Source organism: Bidens hawaiensis, unplaced genomic scaffold (genome assembly GCF_021521415.1).
Source record: "Bidens hawaiensis isolate Kalapana, Puna unplaced genomic scaffold, B.hawaiensis_p1.1 tig00010775_1, whole genome shotgun sequence".
NCBI lineage: Eukaryota > Viridiplantae > Streptophyta > Magnoliopsida > Asterales > Asteraceae > Bidens > Bidens hawaiensis.
This window is the reverse complement of record NW_027491827.1, coordinates 486,811-503,123: the sequence shown is the minus strand read 5'-3', so window position 1 is coordinate 503,123 and position 16,313 is coordinate 486,811. Positions and strand designations below refer to the sequence as shown.

The window sequence follows — 16,313 nt, the reverse complement described above, 5'->3', positions numbered from 1 at the left end:
CTGTGCTCTCGCGCCTGATAACAAATTTGAAAGATCCATTGCTGGAATTGATCTAAACCTGGACGATATCCCCGGATACTTGCCGAAGGAGCCTGGATTGCTGAATGATTTAGCTTTGCTTCATGTTAATCTGAACATGTTCTTCGGAACTGTTCCAAAGAAGTTCATGCATTTGAAATTACTGCTTGAGCTTGATTTGAGTAATAACAAGTCGTCGAAAAGTTTCGTGTGTTGGGGTTAAATTACCATAATTGAAATTTCTAGACCTCCGGTTTAGTGAGTTCGAAGGCATATGTTCCTAGTAGGGATGGACATTTTGTCCCAAACACCCGTATTCGTACTCGTACCATGCTCATACTCGTACTTGTACCCTTACCGATTTAGCATATTTGGTACGGATATTAGCACTCATTTTTGTTGAATTTCGATACATGTACAATTGGGTACAGGTACGAGTACGGTACAAGTACGTTTAGTATTTTTTTACCTGTTTGAAATATGTAAAGGTATAATTGAGATTATTCATATTTAATATATAAAATACATGCAAATTTTGTCCTTTAAGTATACTTGACTTAAGAATCAGGTCCTTTAAAATATTTACTTTCAGACGATGTCCTTTACATGTTACGTTTATTTGATTTTCGTTATTTAAGCTAATTGTCATCAAATTCCTCCGTTAAGTTGATGCACATAAGTAACATGTAAGAGCTTTTTGGTCTTTTAACATGCCAATTATCCCTCCTCCTCTCTCTCAAACCACGATAAAATGCCAGATCAATCACACTCAAATATCTTTAAAATGTATGGGTGTTACTCACGTGCATCAACTTAACGGAGGAATTGGATGACAGCCAGCTTAAATGACAAAAATCAAATAAACATAGCCTGAAAAGGACAACGCTTGAAAGTTTAACATTTTAGAAGACCTGATTCATAAATCAGGTGTTTAAAGGACTAAATTTGTATTTCCGTCTTTTAATAACTTAAACTTTCTTTTTTGAAATATTAGTAACCTAACGATCATAATCAGTAATAGGCAAAAATAGTTATTATTCATAGAAAAAAAAATAAAAAAAGAATATATGAAGATGTTGATCCAAATCGAGCCAATCAAACAAAAAGTGCACGAAAGTATCTCCCCTTCTAATCATTAACTAGTGCCATCATGAGTGGCCGAACGTTGTAGCACATAAAACAGGTTATACAACTTGTCCCGTCACGTTAACCATGTAACCAGGAACCACTTACTTTTGTAAATTTAAACTTTACCTGTCTCTTTTCTTCTTTTTCTTTTTTTTCCTTTTCCTATTTTCTATGTTCTTTCCTTCAATTTATTCTTTAAAAAAAAAATTCTTAAATGTATCGTTTTTAAACATGCACTAAACATGTGGTAAAATTGGACATCACATTGACACATTTCCTCTCATCTTATAAACATTTCATCAATATTATCCATGGTTATAAGTTATAACCGTTCACTTTCAAACTCTACTAAAAATTATATGTGTACACACACGCACATAATATGTGTAAAAGAGAGGGACCACCCTTTCCCTTTGTCAACCTTGGTTTAGAAATTTGGACGCACAACTGTTAGGAAATAATTGTGTAGCAGCAGAAACAGTACATAAATGCATAAACGAATATTTCACAGAAATGAAAAAATAATAAACGATATACACGACACAAAATTTAGCGTAGTTTGGTCCAAGTGATGACCTACATCCACAGACTACCACTAAGTTATTTTATTATGCTCACAACAATAAATTACAAATACATCATAGTGTCTAAATAGATTAAGATTATGCTTTCTAGAATAGTGCCCAATAAAGCATTTAAAGAGCCAAAATTTACAAGAACGAGGCCAAAGGCTTCACAAACCAACCATACAACACCAACCGAACCACCCCCATTCCAGATGTGACTCAAATGAACGCGCCCCATTTTGCCAAGAAGCTTTAAATGAACTAGTTAATACCCCGACGTGTTGCGTCGGGCTGATGGTGTAGTCAGTATAAAATAACTCCGTCAATGCCCAATAAATTAACATATAAAAAAAACAAAACCCACGCATTGCGGCCGTGAACTAACGTTAATTCGGTCGGTGTCAACATTAAAAACAACAAAAACCGTGCATTGTGGTCGCGGACCGATGTAAATTCAGGTCCAAATTAATCAAATTATCCATGATGAATCCGAAAAAAAACACATAATACAACCCACGCGTTCTAGATGCGAACTGTCAGTATAGACTATATCAACACTAAACCGTCAAACACAAAATGTTTTAATTAAAACATGTTTTAAACAAAAAAAGACTTGTAAACCAATCTTAGATAAAATAATTTCTAAAAGAGAAAACAAAGCGATGTATGTGATCTAGAAAAATATCTTGGCCCATCCAAAAAAAAAAAAATTTTAAAAAGAAAAGGAAAAGCACTTAATAAATATTTAATAATCATATTAAAAACCAGCCTCGAACCTGAACCTGGGTAAATTCCAAGGATAAAACTTAAGACAAACAACTTGAGCCAACTAACCATCAAACAATCTTAATTATTTGTGCAAAAATGAATTCTAAATAGCAAACCGAAAAATAAGGAGCTTTTCTTGTGACACCAAGATCCACTATTTATCTATATATCTATACAATATATAATACATCAAACAAGGGGAAATTAAGACACCTATTTTTAAGTAATTTACAACACTTAAATCATGAGGTATATGTGTTAGTAAGGGTAAACTTGTCTTTTAAACACAATCCATTCAACTTACAAGTTTGGTCCTTCATTTTTAACCATATTATGTTTTTAATTTAAGTTGTAAACTAACTTCCCACCCATGATTTTTAAACGACTATATATAGCCTTTTCAAACGTTAATATTTTTATAAAAAAACTACGCCATAAAAACGAGCATTTTATTCTCTTTAATTTTGATATGATATTGTTATAATTTTTATCATTTTAAATAAATTAATATGTTACGTAGGGGTGTTCAATGTCCAGTATAAACTGCGAACCAACCGTTCACTACGTTTTGAAAATTTTAAAACCGACCAACAAACCGAAAGTAAAAAAAGAAAAAGAAAAATGAAGTCAAACCAATGACCGGTTTAAACGATTTCAAGGTTTTAACCGAACCATGAACACTTATATTTGTTACGTGATTAACAGGTTCAAACACCCGCTGCATCGCGCGGGCACCCGTCTAGTATAATTGATATGACTCATAAGAGCAGATTAGTTTAACATTCGGTTTCAACCTAACCGTTTCAAAATGGTCTTCATTCCAACCGATTCAATTTGAATCGAAAAAAACCAAACCAAAACAGAATGTAATAAAATCTCAAATACAAATGATTTAACTTTACTTTTAAGACCAAAATTTTGGACCAAGACCATGCTCAATAAAGGGTAGTCAAAAGCCGTGCCTTCACATTCACCAGCCCCCTTTCCAAAGCCCCCACTTTATCTCTCTAAAACACAACACACACACAAACACTCCATGATCACATAAACAAACGAGAAAGTCGAAGATCAAAAGAAACACAAGAAAGAAAAAAGAAGATAAAGTCGAAGTAAGGAATCTTTTCTTTTATCTATACAATGTTCCTTTATGTTACTTCACTAAATTATTATTATAATATTATTTTCAATCCACCCTGTTCTGTTTTAATTTACGTTGCTATTTAAAATCTGAATTTGGCCTGCGTTCCGGTTCTCATTATTTAAAATGTTGGATGATCAAATGGTTCAATTAATTGGATGGAAAGTTTCTGGGGAAGAGCAGGTAGCATGGTTTAAAGCAAAACACAACAAAACAAGCTTTTTTGTATATGTGTTTGTTTAATTAATTAAAGTAGCATTTTGTCCTTTTGATTAATTGAAATCGCTAAAAACACATGCTCGTGCGAACATATTCTCATCGAGTCTATCAAAAAATTTATATTAAAATGTTGTTGTTGTTGTATCGATGGAAGAAGCAGCCACATTAAGGCTTTTTCTAGTGCTTCGTTCCATACATTCTCTTTTGTTTCCTTCTAAGTTTCTCCTGCTAATTAATTTCATAATAATAATCGCATATATGGATCACCCTACCAGCTGCAATTGAGTGACTAACTGAAGAAACTTTGGTTGCATCAACTGCTCAAGGACAAGAAAGAATATCGCAAGGTAATTAATTTGTCTTTCTCCGTATAATTAATTAATTGCCTTCTTTATACTAACTCAACTCGATCGATCTAGTACATGATGTCATATTACCCTCAATATTTTTAACATAACTTTTAGTTTTTCCAATTCTCTACTTAACCATTTCTTTGTACGATATAAATATATATATACGTGTTCAATTGTGATAAGTAAGATGGTTCGTTATATAGAAATATTCAATTTACTATTTGTGGGTTTTCTTTTACGTGTTTAGATGAATATACTAGTGTTTATGTGGTTTTTATGTTTTCTTTTTTGAACTATAAATGAATAAAACCCAGCTATGTGAGGTAATTTAATGAGATCTAAGTCGACCCCATAAAAAGTATATCAGTGTGTATATATTATATTTATAGAGTTGAAAGGGGTATGGGTGGTGCTTGAGTGTTTTAGTAGATCTCATCATTGCGTTAGGCGGAAGTTTCAGTAAATTTGTTTTTATGTTTGGTTTTTAGCGAAGACCCAAGCTTTGTACCGATGATATTTACTGCGGCCGCTCCATCTTCTATTCTCGCATTAAATCTCCCACATCATCATGATGCATGGAAAGGAAATAATAATAATAATAATATATATTGTAATGATTACTAAAAAAACCATCATATTAAATTTTTTGTTATATATAAAATTATTAGGTTATCCCCGTAGAGGGGTTCAAGTCCCACAAAGTAAAATTAAATGTTTTTTTTTTTTTTTTTTTGGCACAGTTTGATTTTAGTGGTGCGAGGTTCATCGTTAAAAAAAAGCAATGCATATGTAGTTATATACATAAATGAATAATCAAACGAGATTTCTGTCTACTTTAACTTAATGAAGTTAATTTATTTTAAATAAAAATAAATAGTTTATTATTTTTTTTTGACAAAGATTAATAAGATATAAAAGAATAAAAACAACAAAAAAAATATCACTTTTAAGTGTTTTTTAAATACATTTAAAACCACATCTTGTCTTTCAAAATAAACAAAAACATTAAACATAAATGTCTTGAGTCTTCCGAGGCCAACCTCTTATTCAATGCCACGTGTTCCCCTCAAGCGAGCTGCTTCATCCTACTCAACTGCGTGCATACTAAAAGTTAGCTATGCCGAGCGAGTTCTAGTCCCTCTTATCTCTTTAGTCTTTACACATATATGTTTTCTGGATCCAGAAAATCAATTTTTAAACAAATGCTGTTTCAGAAATGATGTTATTTGGTTGAAATAAATGTCACAGGTTTTTGGAATTTAAATGATGGTAATAATAATTGGAATTTAAATAAATGTAAAATTTTTAACATAATAGTTTATTAATTTTTAAACATGTTTACCTGCTTTGGTCGATCTTCCATGTGATGAATGATGATGAATGATGGTGTGGTGGTTATAATGCGTGATAGGGTATAAAGAAAAGAGGAGCATGCGGTGCAGACCTATATTTGACTTTTTTCTATGGTTTTGAATATTTATTTATTATTAAAATAGTTTTTAGTAATAGAAAATAATATATTGTATTATGTAACACTGTTTAGTATTCAAGATTTTCTAATATACGGCAGCGTGGATGGTATACTATTTGTTTCTTGCACTTGAGTGCGTTCACAATCCGTACGTTAAATTTACTTCCAACTACATTGCTTTAAAGTACAATCAATATTTAGAGCATTCTTTATCCATTCTTCAAATTATTTTAGAGTTTTTCGTTTGTTAGAAATGGTTAAAAGTGGTTGTGAGAGGAAAAGAGAGTTAATGTACTCTTCATGGTTAAATTCAGAAAAACGCACTTTTCATCTCTATAATTTTTTAATTTTAATGTTTTTTGAAAGTGGTTGTGAATGATGGAAAAAGAAAATGCATTGACAAAGTATAAAAAATATTATTTAATTAAAAATGAGAAAGAAAAGATGATGTTTTTAGTGTAATTATATAGATGAGATGATGAATAGATGAGAATGCTCTTATAAAAGAGTTGATTGCTTTTCGTTTATGTGTAAATTTTCATCCTGTATTATATTTTAGTCTAATAATCAATCAAAACGACTAGAATGTTTTGGTTCTTTTTGATAATCACTTTTAAACTCCAAACCCATCAATGGTATGAGTTCTTACCCTAAAAGTGCAAGAAACCTTTCGGGTTGTATGTTTCTGGTACTCATTTAAGGACACGTTGATGATATTCACGTCCGAATGTCCAGCTGATCAATGTTACCACGGCATTTACTTTTAATTTACCGAACAATCCAAAACCCACCACCATCACAAGCGGGTTATTTGTATGTACTCGAAAGGGATACCCATGTTAGGGGATGGTGTGCTAGCCTAACTTGCGCGAGCACGGAAGCTCCGTTTGGGTGTTTCGCCTGCCCTTATAAATAGATGGATATATATGTAGGGATGCATTTGGTTTAAGGAGACTAAAGTTATCTCTTTAGACGTGTATTAAAAGTAGGCAATCAAATATAATTTACAAATAACTTTTTATGACATATGTATAGAAGCAGATACACGAAATTCATGTATCGTTTATTTTATTTTCTAATCCTAGGATGACCCAGTAACATAAAATTATAATTCTGATTTTTTTGTTGTGGACAAGCCTTTGAGGAATGCATTTGTTGTTTTGAAAGAGCCATTCGTGAGAAAAGAAGATTTTGATTTTACCTCACCCATATGTAGTGTATCTTTGTCCCACTCTTTCCTGCTACAAGGTACAAGTATTTAATGCACTACCATTTATAGAATGAAATCATTTTCTAGATCTTGGAAAAACTACTTCACTGTTATCTAAAGGCAAAGCCTAAATACTGTCTTTCTTCTCAAAAATTAAAATAATATAAATTAATTTAATGTATATGGATTTTTTGGGTATGGTATAAACTAATTTAATAATATTAATTAATGGTGGAATGAGGTGAATTAAAATTTTTTTTTCAAAAGCTTACGGAGGTGATTGTTTTGATATCATAAATCACGGGGCAGACGGATTTCGTTTGAAATCTCACAGGTGGGGTCAACGTCTTTACACGTGTCACTCTTTCATTGGGGGACATCATAGGCTAGAAATCAAATGTTACGCGGAGATGAATTTCAGTGACTTATTTTGAGACTCTCTCTTCTCAAACGGCTTATTTTAGAAATTTTCCCTTATAAATATCTAGTTTAGTACATTTGTTTTGTCAATTTCTAGGTGACGTTTTATAACATTAATTTATTTTCGGTTAATAGTTTTATTATTATTATTTATTATTATTATTATTGTTGTATTAGAAAACTGTTTTTTTCTCATTTGACACCTGTTAAAAAAACTTAAATGATAGTTAAGTTATATCCAAATTTTGAACTGATGTTTAGGGTTTTTGATCGGAATGAATATATGATCGGAATGAATATATGAGCAGATTAATGTAAAATTTACGTCGAAATTAAGCTCCTAACGATTTGATTTTGTTTAGGAAATTTAAACACTCGAATTAAGGCACCGTTTTGTCCTTTTAAGCAACGTTTCGAAGTAAGTTTTACATCACTCAACTAGTATCTTTATTCCAGTCAAAAGTTCTAAAACGTCAAGTTTAAATTTTGATGAAACTTAACTCCTGTTAAGTTTTTTTAACGGAGGTTAAAAAAAACATGGTGTAAAAGAAGAAACCAGTGAATAGAATATTTTCATATGAGATTATCTTATTATTTTTTCTAGTATATCTTTTTTATTTTATGTGATAAATTTATTCTAGTAATTTTATTTTAAGTAATTTCATAAATCGTTGATATTAAAAGAGTATTATTTTTTAAGTCATTAAAATTAGGGGTGGGGGCCTTTGATTCTGAGCAAAACAGCACCTGTAGCGCTTCAATTTGCTTTTTTATTGTAGCAAAAGGCATTTGCAATGCTATGTCTTTTTCGTCCTTTTGTTGGTCAATGCATAACGGATATTCATTTTCTGCATTTTTTTCAAAATATATTCAAATATTATTCAATTATTCAATTTTCTATGGTATCAAGTACTATGTTAATCATTTTTAGTGTTTTAAAATAGGGACAATTTTATATATATTCTTTTAAACTTACTAAGTTATATATGTCTTCAAATCCTCTTGAAAAGCATATAATTTATGCATTAAGAACTTGTGGGTTGCAAAATTATGTAATTTTGCTAGTTTAAAGTTGATACATGAGAATTTTCTTTATAAAGTGATAGAAATAAAACTAAATATATAAATAATTTATTTGTTTTTTTTATGTTTACAAAATATACACGAGTGATGAGTGTAGTGTATTTTATCTTTGTTAATTGTGTTTCTTCATATAACTAATATATCTTTTATTCAGTATTATATTTGATTACTTTTTGTTTATATTTTTGTAAATAACCATCACCACTTATTCTGTAAGAGGTATTGACAAAATTCTTTCTTTTAAGACTCGAACTACTAACCTCCACCTATTCATTGAGGAAGTCTTTAGAAAAAAAACCTCAATATGACCACCCCCATTAAAGTTATAATGGCACTCTTTGTTTCTTAAGGACAAGGGTAGTGTGGGGTGGACAGGGGGCGTGATCCAAGTGGCTGCCTAGGTGGCTCGCACACACTACTACACCACACAAGTGAACCGGGACGCGGACGACCCAAGTGGTCCGGACCATGGGGCTTGAACAAGCCTTTGAGCATGGGATGGATTAAATACTTGGGGGTGGATCAATCAAGCCTCACTACACCCTATGGGGCTTGATCCAGGACCATATCATCGCCTACGTGTCGGGTTTTGATTGGATCACTTGGGCTCAACCAAGCCCTATTACCCTTGGCCTAAAAGCAAAGTTTTAAAGTTTGAGAATTATTATGAATTATGAATATAAGTAATATTAAAGTAGAAATATATAATCATTTTGCAAAATAAATCTGCAAAAGAGAGGCATAGGTCAGGAGTTGTAGCATTTCAACAAGGGGTATAACTACTTTGGGTTGAGTGGACAGAGAGAAGGAGGGTCCCCATGTCCAGATCTGCTATCTCTACACTTTAATAAGTGTTACTTTACTTTATTTTAAACTAATTTAATACAATAATTAATTACTTCTTATTATTCATGATATTAAAATATCCTGTTTTATCCATAACCATCATATTTTCTCTTTTTCGTTACTTTTATTTATTATATGCAAATTTGGAGTTAATTTAAAAATTAGTTAGATATTAGCTAATATTTAATTTAATTCAAATATATTATAAAAGTATTTCCTAAGAAACAAGATATAGCATGATGGAACATGTGACAAATCAAGTGAAATTACATAAAGTGACATTTGCGGTTTGTTTTTTAATACTTTTATGCACTTACTATTATTATTTATCAACAATATTGTAAATCTTAAATTGTGGGATGCTGTTAAAATAGCTCATGAAATACTGATGGAACCCACAAAGTTGGGTTTTCACTTAATCAACTAATTAGTGTCAGTTGAGTGTTAAAAAGACGTAACATGTAAAAACATATTGAACACTATATGATACTACAAGGAGAGAATTTATTTATTTGTTTGTTTCATGTGACACCGATTGCTCCTTAGTAGAAGATTATAAACAGTATACAAATAAATCATGGGTCTCTAGCTTGAATGCTTAAATGTGCATATTTCTCTCTGTATATGCGTCTTTAAGGTCGATCGTTCAAAGACTATAGGGATATTGACTCCATGATTCTCTGAGATAAAGCCTATAGAGGACTAACTTCTAGACTTATTTGCATTCATTTGCTTTGTTTTTTGTTTTTCTGATTTGTGTTGGGTTTACACCCAACAACAATCCTCTACTTAGATCAAACTCTAGTGGGCCCTCCCTTGAACAATTAATAATCCATCAAGGCAAAAGGTAGTCAAATTGTTAACAAATCAAACTATTAGATTGGAGAGGTATTTATAATCCACATGCATCATCCAAAGAGTTCACCTAAATTCTCGAAGATGTTGATCCTCTAGCTAACATAACATAGGATAGTAATGAACTTGGTTGGTTTTGTCTTATAGGGGTAAATCTTGTTTTAATTTAAATAAAAAGTAAAGTAAATGTTGTTGTTTGCTGATCTGATCAGCTTTTCCTGTTTGCCATCTCTGCATGTCTTTTTCTGTGTTTGCCCAAACACTTCCAGAGAATAACAGCGACTGTGACGAACTAAGCATATACATACATGCATACATATATCTTTCTTATCATCAAAGATTTTCATATTTTAATCATTCTTATTTTCTCTTTCCTTTTTTGTTTTTCACCCTTTCAAATTCTCCAAAGTACACGTAAAACCCGCTGTTCAGTCACCTTCTAATCCTGAATTCGATCTCTTTTGTTTTTTAGTCTTATCTTACTTTACTTTGTTTGTCCTCACTTAAACCAACCAACCCTTCATTCTTTCTCTTCAAACTTCAGGAATCATGCCTCAGCTGAAACAGATCAGGGATCCCGAGCAGAAACACGTCATTTCCAAGCGAATTACGCGTGGAAAACCACCATTTAATAATAATAATAATAATAATAATAATCATCAAGAAACGCTAGTGGTGGATAATTATAAGAGTGCTGTTGGAGGTAGGAGGCAGGGAAGGAGGAGAGGGAAAGGGAAGACATTGATGATGGAGGATTCCATCGTTGCTGCTTCGGATAAACGGATCGTGTTCCACCGTAGGCCGGGGTATGGCCAACTGGGTACCAAATGTGTGGTCAAAGCTAATCACTTTCTTGCTGACTTGGCTGATAAGGAACTGACCCAATATAGTGTAAGCATTAATCAGTTATAAATAATTTGGAAACTGATATCATTTGAGTAATTTTTGTGTTTTTTGTAGGTTTTGGTGACCCCAGAAGTGAATTCTACTAAATTGAACAAGACAATTATGACCCAACTGATAAAAGTTCATAGAAACACTGATTTGGGTATGAAGCTACCTGTTTATGATGGAAGAAGAGCTCTTTATACAGCTGGCACACTTCCATTTATATCAAAAGAATTCACAGTTACAATTGAAGATGATATAGAATGGATTGGCATCACAAAGTATGTGCTTTTCATATATATATTTTTTTAAACCCATGATTCATGTCTTCTATTTAAATTGGGAGTTTTTACTAGAAGATTATTCAGTCAAAAGATTTTTGACATTTTCTGATATTTGTTTGATCTAATAATTGGGTTCCTTGCTCTTAATAAAATTTTGGATAGTTTTCTACTTTAAAAAAAAATAAAATTAATTTCTGTAACATGTACTGGAAACCATTCAATCAATGGAATCTTTTTCGTAAATTTTTTTTTTCTCATTTATTTTTTTTAGAAAACAAGTGTCTTAATTTGATTGCTAATTTGTTATATGACAGTCAAAAGATGAGACAGTTAAATGTATTTTATATGAATTCAATCTTTACTCATGGGTGATTTTTGGTTACTTATATATTTTATTTTAAATAATATTTTTTGGTAAATGTAGTGAAATTCATTAAATTAGTAGAACCTTTCATAAATTAAGGGTTGTGCTAGTATTAATTGAATCTTTTTTCCTTGCTCATATATAAGCAATCCTATTTGAATTTAAACTTTGTTGCATTATTTCAGGCAAAGGGAATTCACAGTGATCATCGAGTTTGTTGCACATGCTAGTATGAGTCAACTGCGTGAGCTTCTATCCGGAAAACAAGTCAATACTCCTTCAGAAGCACTTAAATTAGTTGATCTAGTTTTGAAGGAACTCACTACTCAGAGGTATGCTTTTTATTCAATATAATTTTATATATTTCAAATACAATATTTATAGACGATCCAATGTATTAAATAGGTACCTGTCTGTTGGGAGATTTTTCTATTCACCTAACATTACCAATCCAAAGTCAATAGGATGTGGATTACAATCATGGAGAGGCTTTTACCAAAGTATCAAACCAACCCAGATGGGATTATCATTCAATATTGGTATGGAGTAAATGATCATATAAATAAATCTTTTGAAGTTTTAAACTAGATAACCGAGTTTTATGTTTTCCTTTGCTTATTATGATTGTATTTTTCAAATTCAAACAGATACATTGGCAACGACATTTATAGAACCACTCCCGGTTGTTGAGTTTGTAGAACAAATTTTGGGCAAACAAGTGTGCACCAAACAAATTTCTGATGCAGATAGAATAAAGGTTCAATTTCTTGCTTTAGTTATCTCCCACAATTATTATGATACGATTGGAACGTAAATTAAATAATTTGTCCTTTTGAGCAGATAAAGAAAGCTCTTAGGGGTGTCAAAGTTGAAGTTACACATCGAGGGAACGTACGAAGGAAGTATCGCATCTCCGGGGTGACATCACAGCCCACAAGAGAGCTAATGTGAGTGGCTTAAATTTCTTCATACTTTTTTTATATCTATCATTATTATTATTATTACTATTATTAAAGTTGTTGTCGAAAACATGGTTTTTAAGGTTTCCGGTTGACGAGGAAAGAAACATGAAATCAGTTGTTGACTATTTTCATGAAGTGTATGGATTTACCATACAACACCCACACTTACCTTGCCTTCAAGTTGGGAATCAAAAGAAAGTGAATTACATGCCCATGGAGGTAAATCTTAAATATTTCACATAGTTATAAACTTGAGGTGTAATTCGGAATGCTTTTGTATATTTTAAAAAAAACCATTTAGGCTTGCAAGATTGTTGAGGGGCAAAGGCGCACAAAGGGACTGAACAATAAACAAATCACTTCTTTGCTAAAGTTTTCATGCCAGAGGCCAAAGGAACAAGAGAAGGAAATTCTACAGGTTTGACCACTAGTTGACCAGTGGGGTCAGTTGACCAGTTGACTAATATTGTTTTGTTTTTTTTATCAGACATTACATCAGAATAGCTATAAAGACGATCCTTACGCAAAGGAGTTTGGTATTACTATTGATGAAACACCTACATCAATTGATGCTCGAGTGCTTCCTGCCCCGTGGGTACGTTTGATTACTATTTTTCATGTAACATGAAATGATATTATTATACACGTTAATAATATCTTGTTGCCTACAGTTGAAGTACCATGATAGTGGAAAACAGAAAGAAGTGTTACCTCAAATGGGACAATGGAACATGAAAGATAAGGTAACTAGTAATATGAATTAATGCTTGCATTAGTTCCCATTTTGGAAGTCAAATGCAATTTACTTATAATATTGTTTTTTTTTGTTTCTCAGAAAGTGATAAATGGAAGTGTAATTAATTACTGGGCTTGCATCAACTTTTCAAGAACAGTAACCAATAGTGTAGCTGAAAGCTTTTGTCATCAGTTGGTCCAAATGTGCCAAGAATCTGGCATGGTAATATTAACTTAGACATGAGTTTCTGTTTGTTAGTATCTGCTGATTAAAATTTACAAGTATGAAGCTTTATAAAATTTTATTTTGAATTTTAGGATATTAAAAGCGGCAGTGTGGTCCCTGTCTGCTCAGCAAGGCCGGATCAAGTCAAAAAGGTTCTAAAGAATGTGTGCACAGCCACTGTAAACAAACTTGGAGGAAAAGAGTTGGAATTGCTTATAGCAATTCTCCCTGATAATAATGGCAGTTTGTATGGTATGTAACTTTCCTTTACTAAGAAAATTAATATTAAAACTCATAAATCTTTGAAAATCTTAAGTTTATATATTCAATGGTTTTTTGTACTTCTTACATACAAATGCCCATGTGATGCAAAAAAAAAAAAAACAATTAAACTAATTTGTTAATATGTTTGTCTTTTCATTTTTAAATTTTTACATATATAACCTGCAAATGGTTTGCACATACATAAGTTCTATAAATGAACATATTTTTTTTCAGAATATTAGAAGAGATGAATAAACGTTGAATTTCGAACTCTCTCTTATATTTTATATTTTGTTAACGTTGAAAAAATGATTGATCTGTTTTGTTATTCATATTCTAGCAAAAGAATGTATTCTACCTAGAACCGTACTACTATGAAATATTTATATTTTTAGTGGCCAACCAAACATGATAATGGAATGCAATGACTCATTCCATGCAACAAACAAGTAGTGAAAATTCTTTATTTTCAGGTGATTTGAAGCGGATATGTGAGACGGATCTTGGGTTGATTTCACAATGCTGTCTAACAAAGTATGTTCTAAAGATCAGTAAACAGTATCTTTCAAACGTATCACTCAAAATTAACGTTAAAATGGGCGGGAGGAATACGGTCCTATTAGACGCCTTAAGATGGAAGGTCCCTCTAGTTAGTGATATCCCAACCATAATCTTTGGAGCTGATGTCACTCATCCAGAGTCTGGGGAAGATAGTAACCCGTCTATTGCTGCGGTAACCACAAAAATATTGGTCTATATATTTTTTAAAAATCATTTTCAAAAATTTGAGGTCGTACTTACAACTGTTGTTTTTTTATAAAAAGGTCGTAGCATCTCAAGACTGGCCAGAAGTTACAAAGTATGCAGGGTTGGTTAGTGCTCAACCACACAGGCAAGAACTTATACAAGACTTGTATAAAACTTGGCAAGATCCTCAACGTGGAAAAGTTAATGGCGGCATGATCAGGTTCACATGTGAATTTTATGTGACCTTTTTAAAAGTTTTGTGGTTTTTTGTAAATATTTATTATGAGATTATTTTATGCAATAACTTGGAGATGTTAACTGCAGAGAGCTCTTATTATCTTTCGAGAAGGCGACAGGGAAGAAACCACTGAGGATCATTTTCTATAGGGATGGTGTAAGTGATGGGCAGTTTTATCAGGTTTTACTCTATGAACTTGATGCGATTCGTAAGGTTGGCTAATTATTAATGATTCTTTACACTTCATATTATCCGTTGCTATAAACAGTATGCTAGATTGTTATATCGTGCTTATTATATTTATCCATCGTTTTAGGCTTGCGCTTCTTTAGAGCCTAATTATCAACCTCCAGTGACGTTTATTGTCGTCCAAAAACGTCATCATACGCGCCTCTTTCCAAGCAACCATAATGATCGAAAAAGCACAGACAAAAGTGGCAATATCTTACCTGGTACTTTCTTCTTTTCCAGACACAGATTTAACTTTTGCAACATTTTTTTCTCTTTCTAAAGGTTTGACTTGGTCAATGTAGGTACCGTCGTGGACACTAAGATTTGTCATCCGGTCGAGTTCGACTTCTATCTTTGCAGTCATGCAGGAATCCAAGTAATACATGACATCATTTTCTAGCTCCCAGTGAACCATATATTATATAACATCTGCTTAATTTATATACAGGGAACTAGCAGGCCTGCTCATTATCATGTTCTTTGGGATGAAAACAATTTCACAGCTGATGAAATTCAGTCTTTAACGAATAATCTTTGCTACACGTAAGAGATCGACTTACTTGCTTCACACCAACATATAATAACTCCCAAGTCTTTTTTATGTACTAACCAATATAGCCTATTTTTGCAGTTATGCGAGGTGCACTCGATCCGTTTCTGTAGGTAAAGATTCTACTTTAATGACCAAAGTTTTGTCTGTCTTCCTTATAATGGTAATAAAGAAAATTTACGTGTCATGCAGTACCTCCTGCATACTATGCCCATCTGGCTGCATACCGAGCGCGATTCTACATGGAACCTGAAGTCCAGCATGACAACGGGTCCGCTCACAGCATGTGCATGGTGAAAGGTGCGGGTGTTCGTCCTCTTCCAGCACTAAAAGAAAAAGTAAAGAATTTGATGTTTTATTGTTAGGTAGTAGGCCGAAAAAGGATCATGTTTTAGATTGACTTTCAAAGTGTCAAGTGTAGCAGTAGATGAATATGTTGTGCTAGTTCTGTACAGAGAAAAAATATGGATTAAATTTACATTTTCTAGTGCAAATAGGTATTGTTTGTTTAGTTTTCTTGTCATGCTCTAATGAAAAAACAAAGTAATTATCATGTTTTAATTACTTGTACTAGTATGGGCAAGTAAGGTCGTCTTCACAGGGAATTTGAGAATCAATTTTGGACAGTCGGTGTCAAGTGGTTTTCAAAAGATCAATTGTGAAAACAACTTAACAAGCAAATAACTTACTGCAAACGATTATAGGAAAAGAAAACCACCACAGCTTTGTTCGTTAAGACATTATTAGCG

General features: G+C 32.3%; 1 protein-coding gene across 1 annotated transcript; it reads left to right on the top strand.

Annotated features, from left to right (window-relative positions):
* The first annotated feature begins 3,854 nt into the window (after positions 1-3,854).
* LOC143536277 (protein argonaute PNH1-like) lies at positions 3,855-16,096 on the top strand. The gene is made up of 21 exons (XM_077030312.1): positions 3,855-4,184; positions 10,620-10,966; positions 11,036-11,244; positions 11,797-11,943; positions 12,017-12,150; positions 12,259-12,368; positions 12,452-12,558; positions 12,654-12,792; positions 12,875-12,991; positions 13,061-13,168; positions 13,245-13,316; positions 13,409-13,531; positions 13,627-13,786; positions 14,272-14,531; positions 14,623-14,765; positions 14,870-14,996; positions 15,100-15,235; positions 15,317-15,390; positions 15,463-15,557; positions 15,646-15,677; positions 15,757-16,096. Exons 2-21 carry the CDS (start codon positions 10,625-10,627, stop codon positions 15,927-15,929), a joined length of 2,808 nt encoding a protein of 935 aa, XP_076886427.1. The 5' UTR covers positions 3,855-4,184; positions 10,620-10,624; the 3' UTR covers positions 15,930-16,096.
* The last annotated feature ends 217 nt before the right edge of the window (positions 16,097-16,313 follow it).